Raw genomic sequence first — 18675 nt, 5'->3', positions numbered from 1 at the left:
ACTCTTATGGCCCGAGAGCTCATGGAGGAAATTTTGAGGTGTATACAATGACATTCTAATAAGTTACCCGAGATTAGTATGCTTGGACTAGATACCTACTCTGAAGACATATCAATTTTGATATAGTAAGTAGGTACTTCTGGTATTTTTCCGAAACGACTGTAGATCTAGCTTTATATAGGTATGTAGGTACAGTAAAATGAGATATATTTGAAAGTGATATTTTCCGTTAAATACTTATTATTTTATTAACTATTCAACTTTTTCAAATTCCATAACTCGGGCACCCTGCACCGGCTAGCTGCCAAGTCTAGTTTACCTACCATACGTCATACAGGTAAGGCAGAATAACTACCTTACAAACTTCCTACTTTTATCAAGCACTTTTAAAAACCTCCTTCGGGCTCTCAAGCCATTAATTAATAGTTCAGTTGTGCGTAGTACGAACAAATTAATTTAGGCCGCAATTACATTTTCAAGGAAAATCTTTTTTTTGTGCAAACTTTTCCAAGATAATACGCTAAACCAGCCATGTCAATATGCGGCCCGCTGAACATTTTCCTGCGGCCCGAATCATAAATTCACGCCACAAATATACTTAACTTAATTAAAGACAACTTAATTAATTTTATTATTTATCACCAGGAAGATTTACAAGTATTCTAGTTATCACATTTATCCATGGAATAGGTAGGTAAGCCCCCCCGGGCGAAGCTCTGGTGGGTCAACTAGTATACCTATCTATATTACGAGTATAATAATTATAGTTTTGTCAATTTATTCAGTCATGACACAAATCAGTGAAATAGATTTGAACTTCGTAATGGAGAAGTTTCTCTAGCGCGCTCCTTTACGCTGTCCATACAAACGCACATTACATGGTTTGGTTTCCATTTGAATCGAACTCAAACGTTTGAGACAAATTATGTGTGTCTGTGGTTTGCCAGGTTTCCGTAATAACATCTATTTTGAAAGTTACACGGGTTTAAACGCAAGCGCGGGTGACGTGCGGGCTCAGATAAAGGACGTGCGGGTGTGCGAAACATCCCCCCGCCTCATACCCCGACTGCCATCTCGGCCTGTCACGTACTATAAATATCTTGACGGAAATCTGGCAAACCATAGAATCAAATATTAGTTTCTAGAAAGTATCTATTTGAGTTTAATAATTAATTGGTTAGTATTCAAATGAGAGCCAATTAAAAAAAAAAAAAAAAAAAAAAAAAAAAAAAAAAAAAAAAAAAAAAAAAAAAAAAAAAAAAGAACGACATCACCCAATACGTTTACGTCGTCGTACGTTTCCCAAATAAATTCCCACGGTGCGTTGTGCGCTGTCGTAAAATTTAGCGCTGCGACGTCACACCGCAAGTATTGTGAGAGGGCCTTGGTAAGATTGGCGTCAACTGAGGGTGGTGTGGCAACTGGCAGGCTCGTGGCAGATGGCGGTGGGGCGCGACTGCGGCAGCGAGGAGGAGGTGCAGCAGTTCCTGGAGGAGGCCGTGAAGGGCTCGTGCGAGGGGCTCATGGTGAAGGCGCTGCGCGGCGACCACTCGCGCTACGACATCGCGCGACGCTCGCACAACTGGCTCAAGGTGTTTACTGTTTGGGTTTTGTTTGGGGATATTCCCTTTATTTAGAAACTTGAGAATCACTCTCAGAGACGCACAATCCCGTACCGATAGCTCGTCTAATAATTTGACTAATAGCTGAGTATTTACGGCGCAGCGCTTAAGAGCTTCCGAGACGGTCAAGCACGATGATTTTTGCTTGAGTTGAGCATTTTGACCGTTTACAAAGTTTGCTTGATGCTTAAGCCAAGCATTTATGTGCTTGATGCGATTCTATATTTTTGCTTGACGTGACGTTCGGACAGTGCTCGAGATATGAGAAAAGTGCTGTTTGCTTGATCAAGTAGCTCTAGCTTGACCGTCTCAGCTCTTTAAGCAGACCCGGCAGCTGTGGCTGCCTTTTGACAGTTGCCCAATAAATGGGATCAGAAATAATGCACTTAGTACTAATTCCCCAGGGGGCGGGTGTATGTAACGGAGTGGTTTGTCCAGCTGAAGAAGGACTACCTGGACGGCGTGGGCGACACCATCGACGCGGTGGTGGTGGGCGCGTACCACGGGCGCGGCAAGCGCGCGGGCGTGTACGGGGGCTTCCTGCTGGCCTGCTACGACGCCGCCAGCGAGCAGTACCAGAGCCTGTGCAAGATCGGCACGGGCTTCAGCGACGACGACCTCAAGGCGCTGAGCGAGCTGCTGGCCCAGCACGTCATCGACGCGCCACGGAACTACTACATGTAAGTTGTAGTAGTTGTAGTGTCACAGCCATCATTTAGTCACTTATTCTTAACTTTGTAGTCGAAATTCGAAGGACACGTACGACGCGATTTGCCTCCTCGAATTGGAATAGAATGTCGTATCGGCATCAGACTTCTCCTCCACTTCTAATATGGGTACCTTCAAGTCAAGAGTGAATATGCATCTTCTAGGCAAGCGCCCATCTTAGGCTGCATCATGACTTCCCACCAGGTCTGATTGATAAACTGGCAATATTATTGGTCGCCAGGTACTCCCCGTCGCACGAGCCGGACGTGTGGCTGAGCGCGGCGTGCGTGCTGGAGGTGCGCTGCGCAGACCTGTCGCTGTCGCCCGCGCACCGCGCCGCCATCGGCCTGCTGCATCCCGACAAGGGAGTGTCGCTGAGGTTCCCCAGGCGAGTACTGCTGGTGCCATCTGTCGGAGATTGGCGTATACGCCAATTATACAGCTTATATATAGTAAGCTTGTACGGAAGCGATGTGTAGGCTCGACCCTAACACTAGGAGATCTCCACCGAGCGGTTGTGTCTTGAAACTTCTATATATAGTGCAGATTGCAGAAAACTCCGATAGTGCGATTCAGATATTGCTTGTTCTACTTTCGCCCGTGCTGCCATCTAGTGAGAGCGACGTGAGTAGTCAATGTTTGGGTTCGTATCCAATTGATCTATCTTCTCCGTACGAGTGAGGGGCGCCACAGGGGAGCGAGCCGCTAGTCTGCCACCGTCCGCTCCCCCCGCGGGTACTAAACATTTGAATGTTGGTGTCCAGGTTCATCCGCATCCGCGACGACAAGTCGCCGGAGCAGGCGACGTCGGCGCAGCAGATCGCGCAGCTGTACGCCGCGCAGGACCAGGTCAAGAACTCAAGCGACAAGCACAAGCCGCGCGACTTCGACGACTTCTACTAACTAGCTACGCCGCTGGACCTGCGCAGGTACGCGGTGTATCGGCGTAACAAAATGCTTGACTCAAGCAAAAATCTACTTGCTTGATGTCAAGCCGCTTGACCGTCTCGGACGCTCTTATACTGGCTCTTCACGCTCGCACTCGCCGCCGCTCGCCTTCGCTCGGCGAGCGTGTAGAGCCAGCATTAAGGTCGGAGGCGCCGGCTAGTCTCCTGCACTAATTATATTCAAGCTATAACTGATGTAACATTGAAGTACCTCGTATGTTCCTTCAAGGCTGAGCCACTTATACGATGTTCTTATTCATACATAACTAAAGTCCGCGACAGACCGAGATGGCATGAGGCGGGGAGACGCTCCGCACACCCGCACCGGGTTAGCGCGGGGGCTGTACAGGTGGGCGGGGCGTTCCCTCTCCGATTGCCATCTCGATCTGTCGCGTATAGTCTTTCAAAGATTCTGATCGATGCATTGTAAATTGTAATTATAAATAGTGGCGTGTATTTTCTATGTAGTTTCCGTTTGGAAGGTGGACAATAAAACAAATTATTTTCATGATTCCACTTGTTTTATTTAATTGTAGTTGTACCCAATACAACGGTCGTACACACATACATTCACTTTCACTTACATCTAATTAACATAAGACGATGCTCGAGCTCGCCTGACGCCACGAGGACATGGAGTTCATAGTAGACATGCTAAATTGTACTTTCTATTAATTATGATAAGCTCTCATTTAGAACAAGATGAGAACTATTAGGATTATTCGGATTTATCCAAATCGTCGCGGAGCAAACAAATTCCGCAATGTGTAAAATCACGTTTTCGAGATAAACTACAAAAAAATTGATTAAAAAAATTGGCTTTACTATTAGGACATTTAGAGCTAAAACGTGTTTTCTATCAAGCTAGTAGGTACACATGTTAAAAACCTGGGTTTTGCACGCGCCTTTTAAAACTGAACAAAATTAGATCGAAAATAAAACTAAAAAATCACACAGCGTATTTTATCGTAACCCATATTTATCGGATTGTGGAAATCAACTCTTTAGCTGCCAATGTCATACAATAGCTACTTCCGTTCTCATTCAATTAGACAAATTCAAAACTAGCTGCCTCATTACCACGTACCACTTTTATTTCTTTAAAACTTCGACAAACTAAATACATAGTTACTAATTGAATTCGAACGTACTTTTATATGTAGGTACTATCCTAAACTGGCCATAAGTAAGTAATTCTATGATACTATTCCATGATATTAAAATAAGTTGCAGAGATCGAGCCAAATGTCATTTGATTCAAATAAAACTATTCAGAATTTTGGGTCACATTTCATTGTAATTAAAAAATTTCCTACACAGTATAATAATTATCAGATAGGTATGTATTATAATAGAAAAATTGTACTAAGTCGTAACTTCGATTACAAAATCTAGAGCTGCTTCCTACTATTATTCACTATGATTTAAATGTTATCTAAAACTAAATGGAAGAAAACACATTGTTTAATTGTCTGGAAGTCCATCCATAAACAGCAGATACTTAGTACTTACAGGTGAAATAAAATGTTTGACAAATATCTATATGAAACAGATCGTGTGCATTATCTCAAGAAAATATAGCCATAGGATTATATTGACATCCTCTAAACTATGGGAAAGTAGGGGAACTGACAGATCATTGCTCGTGCTAACAACTTACATCTAGGCGTTAGCTAGGTACCTATGGAGTACAGATCACATGTTAATTACAATAAATATTTAGTAAGATTTTTGGTCTTTCAATATGAATTAGGTCGAACAGAGGAGCAAAATTTATGTTTCCTGCCTTGAAGTTATGAATTACAATTGATACGAGAATACGTTTTGCTCGAAATATCTGGATATTATCTTAGTTTATTAATATGTACTTTCTAAATAAACGTCAGGTACTTCTAATGTTACACGTGTTACTTTCTCGCAATTGTACAAATGGGATTTTGAAACTAATCTGAGGTTTTTGTTTTATTTATTTTCTAATATAATACGAATGGAAAACGTGGAGTAATAATTATTTCGGATATAAACGTCGTATAACATTAAAAGTGGCGACATTATTACAATATGTAAGTAGACTTAGTTTGTTAGTTAGGAAATATTTTATGTGGTGTGATCTCTCACACTAGTGCTAGCCAGTGTATTGTGTACTAGTCCTATATGTACGGAACATAAAACTAATTGGTGCGAAATGATGTGCGTGAGATATGTTTGTGTAGGTTTGGCACTAAACTTATGTTGATATAAAATGCGCAAATTGCTCATGCGCGTGGCCGCCATTTTAGTGACGTCAGCCAGCACTAGACTGAAGTTTCGAGCTGATGGTATATTTTTACTTAATTTATACGTAAAATGTCAAAATGACGTCATTACGACGTTAATGAGATATGGTTCCAGCGCAATAGCAATTTGCGAGACTTATAGGTACTTAACAACATTTTTAGGATGTAAGTAACTATTTTTAGAAAACAACGAAATGAATAATCGGTACCTATGTATAGAAAACTGTAAGTTACAGACGGTTGTACTAATAAGATTTTTGTATTCTTTTAAGTACCTACTAAAACGAAATAGTAAGGAGTCGAAATAAAAATAAATAGGTAGGTACTTATTTTGGCACTGGACTCTGGACTCTGGAGTAATATTATCCGATTAAAGAAAGTAAGATTCAAAGTAGACTCGGCATCTTTACCAGAAAGTGGGGGGTATTGAGTGAACCGGAATTTAACGAGTTAATTATTCTATTTTACTGTCGAAGAGAAAGTCCCACGTATATAAATGTGTAAGATGGATTCAATTTATTGTAGTCAAAATTAGAGAATTAATACCTTATGGCACATACATTTTGAGCATATTTAAGTCAAGTTAATGTAAAGTCAAGTTAACTTAAGTCAAGGGTATTATTTTAACGACCGAACACTAAATGCTACTGAGCACTAGGGGCCCTTTACTATTGAGTAGTTTTTGTTTGTCGTATCAACAAAGTGTCAACTTAAATCGAAGGTATCCTAACTTTGGAATAGCGTTTTAGGGATGATTTATGCCAACACGTGGCGGGCACGAGCCGTGCCACGGACGAGGCGCAGACGACAAAACATTACGAATATTTTATATGAAGCAAAAACTGCGTTGCAGGTGTTGGCATAAATCATCTTTTAGGCTGAGATCTCTATAACATACTTTGACTTTGCTCAAGATAGATTTATGTATGTTAAGTCTGAGCCACAGTCAAAGTGCGCTCTACAGACCTTAGGCCGAGTGTTCGGGTTTGTGTTTAGTGTGGGTGTCGTGGTAGGGCGCGCGGCAGGGCGGCGCTCAGGGCGCTCAGGGCGCGGCGCGCAGCAGCGCCGCCTGCTCCTGCAATGCACGCACGTACCGTAACACCCGCGCCACCGACACGTGCCCAGGGACGGGGGACCTCGCCAACACTCAACAATTCAACTAGCTACAATATACACAAAGGGCTGGCCCTAATTTAAGTACTGTACACCTAATACCAAGATAATACGAGTGACAACATCGAAATGAACGGTCGATGAGTATATCTAGTTCACTCCACGATGATGCGCCCCACTCTATGTCCCGATCAGTTGTGGTGCAAGAGTGCCACGCACTGCTCGAACGTGCGCTCCATCGTGACGCAGCGAGCAGCAATTGGGCATATCTACACAAAGTACAGTGCGACAAGGCTATCTTGGCGCGTGGCGAAAATCGGAACTAACGTTGCCGTCAAGTGTCCCCCTTTGTTCTTGTTTGAATATTTTAAGCCTTTGTTCTTCAACAGCGCCCCCCCCCCCCCCCGTCAATGTCATTCAAGTGCCAAGAGAGCCTTGTCGCACTGTAGTGGGGCGATACCTACAACGTGTGTGCCACAACTGGTCCCGTCACCCGTGACGTGCCGCAGCTAGCGACTGACTGGCGAGTGGCGCCACTGCATCGCGGTGAACGCTGTTGGAATTTATTGCTATCCCTCTTGACGACTGCACGATTTGCACATCTCAAACATTAAAACGTCGAAAGTAAAATTAACCTAAAAACAGCAACCGGAAAATATATAAAAAAAGGTAACTCTATTCGCCCTTCCTGGTTCTAGCTTCGTGCTAATGTGGCCATTGGTACTGATTCTGAGCGCAACTAAGGTTTAGTGTATTCGCATCTTTTTCTTACCAATGCAATAGGAAAGGGACAGACAATCCTAATTTAAAGAACTGACATCCCTCGTGACTTTAGGTGCAAGTCGTGAGCCAAATGTTTAAATTTGTTGAGCGCACTAAAATTCATATTTCATCTTTGTTTAGCAATATTAAAAAGAAAAAGATGCAGATACTCTAAATTTAGTGTAGAGAAAAAAACATCAGAATCGCCTTTGTTCCTTTAACACAGGGGCTTTAGAAGTTTAGGCACAGTTAATTTTTCGAAATTCATTTTAATATCGTCGAGTTGTGTGCACTAGTACAGTGCCCGGCAAACAACTTGAGCATTGACGCGATTGGCTGGCGATTGCTACATCAGTCGGCGCGAGTGCACGCGATTGGTTAGTACGTCGGCTTCCCCCCACTACGCTGCTTGAGGTCCAAGTTGTTTGCCGGGAACTATACTGAGGGTCCTATTAGTTGAACTATAGTCGACGCATTTTAAACTGAGTCGTTGAGTAATCTGTCTGTTTCGCTCGCACTTACCTACGACCTGTAAGTGCGAGCGCAACAGACAGATAACTCGACGACTCAGTTTAAAATACGTCGACTATAGGTAACTGGGTGGTTGAACCAGCAGTGGGAGGGATAGCACGTCAGTCGGTCGCTAGCCTGCGGGGCTACATGTTGGTGGCGGCGAGGCGCGAGAGGCGCGAGAGGCGCGAGAGGCGCGTGGTTACCTCGGGCGGCTGCTCCGGCGCGTACATGCTCTCGTAGATGGGGTTGGCGAAGTGGTTGCCGTTCTGCGGGAGACACGCACGAGACATTAGCACACTTTGTACACTTGAAGATTATGTGGACAAGACATTTCCTACAACATGTATGGCACAAAGTTTACCACGAGGCAATTCAAGTAAATCTCATGTACAGAACATGTTTATTCGAATCAGCAAATCTGAAGCTGTTTGTCATTAGCAGACGATGAAGGGTGATGAGCAATTAAAGTAGCAATAGCGATGCGTGGGACCAATAGTAGATAAGTCCAAGAGTTTGTTCCCATCGCTTACTTTCGTGACCATCAATGTCACAAGGACATACGCGCCACAAAACGCACATCCCGCAATAGGAATGTGCGTTTTATGGCGCGTATGTCCTTCATGTCCTCTGCGAGTGTGGCAAGGGTTTCGATATATCCGTTTGTTGGGTCGTCGTTTATTTAAGTTGCGATAGTTGGATGGGACCAAGACCCAACGGGCTGTTCGTTGGTGTTCGTGGAGTGTATGACGTGTATAACGCGTGCCAAAAAAGAAACTAATCGAAACGAAGCTGCACTAATAATGTCATCTCACTCCCACATTATACACAGGTATAGTGTGGGAGGGAAAGAGAATTATAGCGCCATAATTTTCGATAAGTTCCTGTGTGTGTGTTGTAGTAGTACTATGTCATGATAGTTACCGCGCGCGGCGCGTCCTGGTGCGGCTCGTGGTCGTCGTCGCCCGCCAGGTACATGGGGTTGCTGATCTCCAGCCCCTCGCTCGCCCCCTCCGCCAGCCGCGCGTGCACGAACGCCGTATTGTAGTGTCATGTGGTGATAGTTACCGCGCGCGGCGCGTCCTGGTGCGGCTCGTGGTCGTCGTCGCCCGCCAGGTACATGGGGTTGCTGATCTCCAGCCCCTCGCTCGCCCCCTCCGCCAGCCGCGCGTGCACGAACGCCGTATTGTAGTGTCATGTGGTGATAGTTACCGCGCGCGGCGCGTCCTGGTGCGGCTCGTGGTCGTCGTCGCCCGCCAGGTACATGGGGTTGCTGATCTCCAGCCCCTCGCTCGCCCCCTCCGCCAGCCGCGCGTGCACGAACGCCGTATTGTAGTGTCATGTGGTGATAGTTACCGCGCGCGGCGCGTCCTGGTGCGGCTCGTGGTCGTCGTCGCCCGCCAGGTACATGGGGTTGCTGATCTCCAGCCCCTCGCTCGCCCCCTCCGCCAGCCGCGCGTGCACGAACGCCGTATTGTAGTGTCATGTGGTGATAGTTACCGCGCGCGGCGCGTCCTGGTGCGGCTCGTGGTCGTCGTCGCCCGCCAGGTACATGGGGTTGCTGATCTCCAGCCCCTCGCTCGCCCCCTCCGCCAGCCGCGCGTGCACGAACGCGCCGCTGCAACAAGCGCACGGTGAACACACGCTCCACAATACAACACACTACAACACTAATGAGATAACACATCTATGAGCGCCCAAATCGCAAAACCAGGTCGGCCATGGCCAGTTCACCGTATTTGTATTAAGTAGTGGAAATCAATGGTTGGCATTGAGAAAGCTGACACGACAGTCGACTGGTGTGTACTCACTGTCTCCTCCTGTGCACCACGTACAGCGCGGCCAGCAGCGCAGCCAACAGCGCCAGCACGGCCAGCAGCCCCGCGCCCCACGCCGCACCACCCGCACCTTGCGCGATGGGCGGCGCGCCGCACTGTGCGCCCTCGCCGCACGCGCAGTAGGGCGTGCCTGCGACGCCCGGGTCGGCGGCGGCGCGCCACACGCAGGCGGCGGGCGGCGCGCACGCCAGCGCGCGGCACGCGTCGTCGTGCCCCACGTAGTGCGCGCAGCGCGGCCCGCCCCAGCCGCCCGCGCACGCGCACGCGCCGCTCGCGCCCGCGCGCACGCAGCGCCCGCCGTGCGCGCACGCCTCCGCGCACGAGGCCCACTCTGCAACGACAGACACATTTGAAGAACTCTTTATTTCTCTTAGTTATATTGACGCCCTAAGGGCTAAGACTAAGGAACAGTAACGGTGAGTACCTACAGGAATGACTTGCATGTCGGAGACGGACATAACATAAACTACTTTTAACCCGAAAAAATATACAATTAGGTATTAAAAAATCGAAATCTACGTAGTTAGACAAAATCTAATTTAAAAAATCTAAAAATAAAAACCTAGCAGGAAACGCGGGCGTCTGACGAGTTGGTATTCTAGAGCTCATCTTCCGTATCAGTCATGTAAGACGTTTTGCAAAAAATAATAGATACCTAACGCAGTTTCCGCATGTAACGAGTAGCTGACCTCTAAATTGTGCAGACAAATATATTAAGGATCCAAAAGCCAAAAATATTACGTTACTGTAGGTGATAAAACAATAATTTACAAGCAAGATCCAGCTTACATCAAATGATAACTAGGTCGATTTCGTAAAACCCATATCAATCATTAATACAATCTCAATTGTTGTGATTCGCTGAAGTTGTGCTATTCTTGTTGTAATAATGCATTGTAGCCAATAGTGAGCGAGCGTCAACCAATAAGAGGTGATTGCGATCGTGACATTGTGGCTGTCATTCTACCGCAATCGAGCGGCAAAATACCCCTTTGTGATCCCCCGCGCTCGAGCGTGAGGCGTGAGGCGTGAGGCGTGAGGCGGGTAGCGAAGAGGAAAATAATTCCCCTCCGACGACGACGCGCGACGCCGCCGCAGTTCGCTGACGAAGCCTTCATTAATAGATGCAATGTAAGAGGAAAACAAAGCCGCCCAACTTGTTTACACTCGCCGCAGAGAGCAGCTACCTACAGCTACCTAACTGTGATATTGAGGTCAAACAAGGCATTTACTGCACTGAAACGTACACGATAATAACATGTGTTGATCTAAGCCATTCAATTTGATTAAAAATTGTTAACTTTGTAAGATATACTTAATTGATGTACCTACCTAATTAATGGTGATACCAAATTATTACGTTAACTTCAAACTAAAGCTACGAGGGTTCCAAATGCGCCCGGCTCTGACTAACACCTATTATGTAATATATGGACATAGGTATATTATGATATTTTAGCCCTTTCAAGTCTCTACAAAAAAGCATTTCTATTTTAGAACTCTGCATCCATATTCGCATTTGAACTTTAGAGAAACTCGAGAAAGGAGAAAAAATGTCCAATAGGTATACTACACATAGACTGTAAACTTTTCATCTTTAGTTCGTAAAACTTTGTAAATGAAGAATAAAATACAGGTCAAACAGAATCGGGTGATCTGATATCAACATTCAACTAGGGCACGAGTCGCAAGTGGCGACCCCCTTCGGGCAGCGCTCACAAAGTGCCATCAACATAAAAGCCTTTTTGGTTTGTTTTGTTGCTTCGAATGGTGAAAAATGTTGTACTGACGAATTACTCCATGGAATTACAATATCGCCATTTTTACTGTACTTTAGTTTCCCTTAACTTAATAATAAGTAGGTTCTCGCTGCAATCCGGAGGCGAGCTACACACGGCACATACGACCGTGTTACCGCGAACTAACAATCGAATCATTCTACCGGGCAAATCACGTCGCTTGTGTGTTTCTCCGAGAAAATTTCTGCGATATGTTTATCTTTTAAAAAAATTAAGATAAACTAAAGTACCTAGGTACTAGTAAGAATAAATTTTTGTGTTCAAAAGTTTGGAAACTTGTCCATTGTCATTAGTTTTCCTTGTGTTTAGTGGCGCAGATGTTTAGCTGAGTAGGTTATCTCAGCGCGATGCCGGATTCTGCACAATCGATTGCACCACACCATAATACATCCTTGTAGGGTAAGTCCGGGAGAGATGCCTATACGGTATAGATGCCTACTAAATTTAAAACTTAAAAAAATAAAATTGTGTGAACTGGAACGCATCTTTATTACATCAGTTCAAGCTTGGCGGTCAGTGTGAAACTTTTGCGCGCAAATTTATGGAGTTTTAATTAATATTTTGATGTTTATTCATAAAATAAGGTAAGTGCAGTTAATTAATACGTTAGAATACAATCTTTGGGATAGTTTGTAGTAATTTTTTTCCCTGAATTCTTCACTTCAATAGTTTAAATTTTTTTCATAACCTAACATTGTGATCTTGTTTTGTTGACGATCCGCCATTTTGGATGAGAAATGCTTTCGGATGCGTCCAGAGTCGATAGGCATCTCTCCCCTATGATCGGGAGAGATGCCCAATAATGTTTCAGTGTTAGATGCCCAGTAAATATTAATGATCTGTTATCTTTTTAGATGCCGAATGAATACAGAAGAAAGCCTACTGTACTGTACGGTTTTGAGTAAAAGAAAACAGCACGCTGAGGTGTTGAAATCACCAGAAAATTTGAACAAAATTAGGAATAAAACTAAAATAAAAGATTTAAAAAGCCGTTCTAATAAAGAATCAGAAAAGAAAAAACCAAGGGGGAAAAAACTATTTGGGGAAAAACCAAAGAAAAGACTACCGTCGAATAGAAATTATGCAAGAAGATTAAACAAGAAAACCCGGCCAAGTGCGAGTCAGGCTCGCGCTATGAGGGTTCCGTACTACAGTCGTATTTTTTGACATTTTGCAGGATAATTCAGAAACTATGATACATAAAAATAAATAAAAATCTGTTTTAGAATGCACAAGTGAAGACCTTTCATATGATACCCCACGTGATATAGTTATCTTACTTTACTTTCAATTTTCTTACTTAGAAAATTGAAAATACTAATTATTATTTCATGACCATAATTTTTTTGTGTGTGTACCAGTGGCGAAGGGTGAAAATCTGAAAAAGGGAAGCCGGAAAGGTACCTACCTACCTACTTACCTAAAAGAATATCAGCTGTTCCCCATCGATTAAAGACGCTTTTTGTTTTCAAAACTCGATTTAGAAAAATTACTATCGTTACGTAACAAACAGGAAATCTGTTAAACAACAATCTATGTGAATTAAGGTAATTTCTGATGTTGACTTACCAAACTGCATCTAAATTACCGCGAACTTACACTTATTAGTTATTAATCACTAGCCCCAATTTATTATATCAAAATAAAACACCACTAACAACTTTAAAAACAAACGTGCATGGACGCTTCACAAAAACAAATAATAATCAATCAAAATCAATATCAAATCACCCTTCAAAATACAAAATACTCAAAATAGTAGCATGTACCTGTTAAAATAATACTATTAATATAACTTTTAATTTGGAGGTATAATACGGTAACTCGGATTCTAGCGGCTTAACTACGTCAAATTTGTCTGACCTGTCCGAGTTCCAAATTCGTATTCGCTACTGGGCCAGATTAAATTGGTGGGTTCCAACCGTAGAGCGAGACAGACCTAGTTCGCTCCTTTCGCTTTCGTTAGGGAAATGTAAGAGATAAATACTAAGCAAAAATCTAACTAGGGAATCCGATATTTTACGGCTTGTATGGTGTAGGACTGTAGGTGTATGTTACTTACCTACATTAGCTGTTATGCTTTTAACTTAAATTAGTAATAACAAAAAAATTAGCATTTGTGACGATTGAACCTTTGTATTTACGAACGTATTACCGAATTTATGTGAATAGTACCTACTTACGCTATATTATGCCAATTCTTAAAGGGAAGCCGATAGGAATCGTGTTATATTGACTCTTCGCCGCTGGTGTGTACATGATGTAACCACAAATTCACGGTTTTCAGATTTTTCCCCGAATATCAGCTATAAGATCTATCTGCCAAATTTCATGATTCTAGGTCAACGGGAAGTACCCTGTAGGTTTCTTAACAGACCGACAGACAGACAGACAGACAACAAAGTGCCTTTTGAGGTACGGAACCTCAAAAATATACCAAAAATCGTAAAGAAAACTCGGATGATTCAAGCATTGAGAGCGATCATATTTCTCTCCATGATAGTTCATCAGAAATGGACATAGAATACGAAATTCTTGGAGATATTTGCATAGTGTGTGGGGAGCTGTATTATAACGCCACTAAAAAGTTATGCGACTGGTTAAAGTGCGTGCAATACCACATGTGGTTTCATGAAGATTGTAGTGAAGCTTCAGCGAAATGCCTAACGTGTAACGTCTAAATTATGTCCTAATAAACCTGTAGGCATCTATCCCTGATATCTATAGGCAACTCACCCACATGCCTGGGTGAGATGCCTATTTCGTATTTATTTTAAAAAAATATTTTTAGTATGGCAAATGTTACACAATCTTTCCAATTTTATCCTGACTGGCATTAATAAACAGTGATTCAAATAAACAATGTGTATTTCATTCAGTATCTTACTTGAACAATTAATAATGACGTTTTTTCAAAACTATAGGCGTCTCTCCCTGACTTACCCTATATGAGTAATCAATAAATAATTTACTCAAGCTACAGTTTTCCTCCCTTTGATATTGGAACTGGGTATTTTTGTACTCACATACCTAAAAAGAACTTAGTAGTTTCCTAGGTACTTGTTAGAAATCTTTTCACAGAAAGATTTCCTAGACTTACACGGGAAATTTTTAAAGTAGCTATTGTTAACAGATGAATCGTTCAAAAGTCGTCCAAAATACATAATTAAATTTTTAAGTAAGTAAATAATGAAGTGAATTTTGCATCGGCTGTAAAAGTTCACCAGTTAATTACACACTTTAAGTCCGCCGCGGGAAGAAAGCGTGGGAGCGGAGCAAGCGCGCGAGAAGAGCTCGGACAGGCCTACACCATTAGATATAAGCTCCGCAATCGAAAGCTGGGACTTCATTTGTCACGTACCTAACTACGCGAGTTGAGATCACTCTCGGGAAACACTTTCTGACATTTCCCCTAGAAAGTAAAACCTATCTCACTATATTTTTATAGTTTTTATAAAAACCGTGGCCGAGTGGTCAAGGCATCGGGCGCGAACCCAGAAGATGCAGGTTCGATTCCTGCCGGTTACGCAATTTTTGATATGTAGTTGTAGACCATTTAAAATTATTTGGTAACCTATCTTACGTTCGCAAGTTTCGATTTTATAATCGCCGATTTTAAAATCGATTTTATGCCGAATCTTAAATTGTAATAGGATGTACGATATATTATTTTTAGGGTTCCGTACCTCAAAAGGAAAAACGGAACCCTTATAGGATCACTTTGTTGTCTGTCTGTCTGTATGTCGAGGTATTTCGTACTTCCGTTCGTATGATAGATCGGCTTTCAGGATATTAGACACAAGTACCCAAGTGCAGCGCTCGGCGTAATGCAGTTAGGTACCTCACACTCGAGCACACATTGTGAGTTCAGTGAAGCTGCCGGCTGCCAACCCCGCTTCAATCCTTTACGTAATATACTTCGTCCATTTTCCTTACTTTACTTAAAAGATAAACAAATTACAGAAACCTTCTCAGAGAAACGCGTAAGCGACGCGATTTGCACGTCGCTTTAGACTTTCAAGAGTTACGACGTTTGACGACCTCCCTGGCGCAGTGGTAATGCGCTCTGGTCTTATTAATGAGAGGTCCGGGATTTGATTCCTGGCAGGCACCCCACCGGCAAAGCAGTGTCGGCAAACAATTTAGCGTTCCGGTACGATGCAGTGTAGAAACCAATGGAGCATGGGTGTATTAAAAACTGCCATACGGCATACCCCTTCCAGGTTAGCCCGCTTCCATCTTAGACTGCATCATCACTTACCACCAGATGAGTTATTTATAAATATAAAAAAAAAATAAAAAAAAAATAGGTTTTTCACTGGTATCATGATTTGATTGCCGCGTATACGTATCGTGCAGCGCCCCCTACGCATTTCAGATACAATAAGAAAAACTAAAGGGTACTATGTAAATAATATCTACTCATGCTACTCATCATTCCAATAAAATGATAAAATGATAATATGAAGGTATTTCGGAACATCTAAATATAATAGTAGATGCTCGCCGGCCGCCGCGGCCAGACCTTGACATTATGCCGTTCCCACCGACCGACCGACCGACCGACCGACCGACCGACGACACTTTACTAAGTACCTATACCTATTGGCGAGTGTAACGTCAGTGACGTCAGTCCGCAATAAACACGGATACGACTCTCATCCTACCCGCGCCCGCGCCCGCGCCCGCTAGCATTTCCCACTAAACAACATCATTGTGGAAACTGAAACATATTTTCTAAATAACTGTGGCAGAACTAGCTGATCTCCGCGACATCGTCCGCGTGGACTTCAGTTTTTAAAAATCCCATGAGCAGTTTTTGATTTTTCGGGATAAAAAGTATCATTCAGTGTTAGAAACTGCTAGCGAATCTGCAGTGATTCGCTAACTCAGTTTCTAACACCGAATGATAGCCACCGAGCTAGTTTTTTAATCAGTTGAAGGTTTTCTACGAAAAAATATTATAATATCACCCACTGAAGCAGCAATGTAGAACCAACATACCTCGGTGGCTATCATTTGGTGTTAGACGAGCAAGCACTGAGTTAGCGAATCACCTGGCAGGTCTTTAACCTTAGGCCTTGCAAAAAATCACGTCCATCCACTGCTCCGTTGCAACTTGCAACGTGGTCGAAGGACGAACCAATAAACCAACAAACAAACACACTTTCGCATTTACAATAACTATCTAAATATATAACAGGAAATGGTGACTGACTGACTGACTGATCTATCAACGCGCAGCTCAAACTACTGGACGGATCGGACTGGGCATGCAGATAGCTATTATATAACGTAGGCATCCACTAGGAAATATTTTTTTAAATTCAACCCCTAAGGAGGTGAAATAGGGTGTTGAAATTTGGGTAGTCCACGCGGACGAAGTCACGAGCATAAGCTAGTATACTATATGAGACAGTATTGCACTTTGATTTTTTGAAATTTCTTATAACGCCATTTGCTGAAATAGATGTTTGAATGCGGTTTCCATATTCATTTAGCTGAGTGAGCGGCCTGAGCCACATCCTCTAACATGCAGCAGAGCGGCCTGAGCCGCATCCTCTAACATGCAGCAGAGCGGCCTGAGCCGCATCCTCTAACATGCAGCAGAGCGGCCTGAGCCGCATCCTCTAACATGCAGCAGAGCGGCCTGAGCCGCATCCTCTAACATGCAGCAGAGCGGCCTGAGCCGCATCCTCTAACATGCAGCAGAGCGGCCTGAGCCGCATCCTCTAACATGCAGCAGAGCGGCCTGAGCCGCATCCTCTAACATGCAGCAGAGCGGCCTGAGCCGCATCCTCTAACATGCAGCAGAGCGGCCTGAGCCGCATCCTCTAACATGCAGCAGAGCGGCCTGAGCCGCATCCTCTAACATGCAGCAGAGCGGCCTGAGCCGCATCCTCTAACATGCAGCAGAGCGGCCTGAGCCGCATCCTCTAACATGCAGCAGAGCGGCCTGAGCCGCATCCTCTAACATGCAGCAGAGCGGCCTGAGCCGCATCCTCTAACATGCAGCAGAGCGGCCTGAGCCGCATCCTCTAACATGCAGCAGAGCGGCCTGAGCCGCATCCTCTAACATGCAGCAGAGCGGCCTGAGCCGCATCCTCTAACATGCAGCAGAGCGGCCCTGGCCGCATCCTCTACCATGCAGCAGAGCGGCCTGAGCCGCATCCTCTAACATGCAGCAGAGCGGCCTGAGCCGCATCCTCTAACATGCAGCAGAGCGGCCTGAGCCGCATCCTCTAACATGCAGCAGAGCGGCCTGAGCCGCATCCTCTAACATGCAGCAGAGCGGCCTGAGCCGCATCCTCTAACATGCAGCAGAGCGGCCTGAGCCGCATCCTCTAACATGCAGCAGAGCGGCCTGAGCCGCATCCTCTAACATGCAGCAGAGCGGCCTGAGCCGCATCCTCTAACATGCAGCAGAGCGGCCTGAGCCGCATCCTCTAACATGCAGCAGAGCGGCCTGAGCCGCATCCTCTAACATGCAGCAGAGCGGCCTGAGCCGCATCCTCTAACATGCAGCAGAGCGGCCTGAGCCGCATCCTCTAACATGCAGCAGAGCGGCCTGAGCCGCATCCTCTAACATGCAGCAGAGCGGCCTGAGCCGCATCCTCTAACATGCAGCAGAGCGGCCTGAGCCGCATCCTCTAACATGCAGCAGAGCGGCCTGAGCCGCATCCTCTAACATGCAGCAGAGCGGCCTGAGCCGCATCCTCTAACATGCAGCAGAGCGGCCTGAGCCGCATCCTCTAACATGCAGCAGAGCGGCCTGAGCCGCATCCTCTAACATGCAGCAGAGCGGCCTGAGCCGCATCCTCTAACATGCAGCAGAGCGGCCTGAGCCGCATCCTCTAACATGCAGCAGAGCGGCCTGAGCCGCATCCTCTAACATGCAGCAGAGCGGCCTGAGCCGCATCCTCTAACATGCAGCAGAGCGGCCTGAGCCGCATCCTCTAACATGCAGCAGAGCGGCCTGAGCCGCATCCTCTAACATGCAGCAGAGCGGCCTGAGCCGCATCCTCTAACATGCAGCAGAGCGGCCTGAGCCGCATCCTCTAACATGCAGCAGAGCGGCCTGAGCCGCATCCTCTAACATG

General features: G+C 44.8%; 2 protein-coding genes across 5 annotated transcripts in view; one reads left to right on the top strand and one right to left on the bottom strand.

The window, feature by feature from the left end:
• Positions 1-3364, top strand: part of DNAlig1 (DNA ligase 1) — a 20114-nt gene extending 16750 nt beyond the window's left edge. For all 4 annotated transcript variants that reach the window (XM_069499529.1, XM_069499531.1, XM_069499530.1 and 1 more), the window contains 4 exons: positions 1429-1592; positions 2061-2302; positions 2572-2718; positions 3095-3364. In XM_069499529.1, coding sequence (XP_069355630.1) covers positions 1429-1592; positions 2061-2302; positions 2572-2718; positions 3095-3233 — 692 coding nt within the window. In that variant the 3' untranslated portion in view covers positions 3234-3364. The remainder of the gene's footprint in view (positions 1-1428; positions 1593-2060; positions 2303-2571; positions 2719-3094) is intronic.
• A 5921-nt stretch (positions 3365-9285) lies between these two features.
• Positions 9286-18675, bottom strand: part of LRP1 (LDL receptor protein 1) — a 70999-nt gene continuing 61609 nt past the window's right edge. Inside the window, exons 59-60 of the mRNA XM_069499527.1 lie at positions 9750-10107; positions 9286-9556 (exon numbers count right to left, since the gene is read on the bottom strand). Of these exons, the coding sequence (XP_069355628.1) occupies positions 9421-9556; positions 9750-10107 (494 nt within the window). The 3' untranslated portion in view covers positions 9286-9420. The remainder of the gene's footprint in view (positions 9557-9749; positions 10108-18675) is intronic.

The sequence above is a fragment of the Maniola hyperantus genome, chromosome 7, assembly GCF_902806685.2.
Source record: "Maniola hyperantus chromosome 7, iAphHyp1.2, whole genome shotgun sequence".
Classification (NCBI taxonomy): domain Eukaryota; kingdom Metazoa; phylum Arthropoda; class Insecta; order Lepidoptera; family Nymphalidae; genus Maniola; species Maniola hyperantus.
This window is presented reverse-complemented; position numbering and strand designations above follow the sequence as displayed.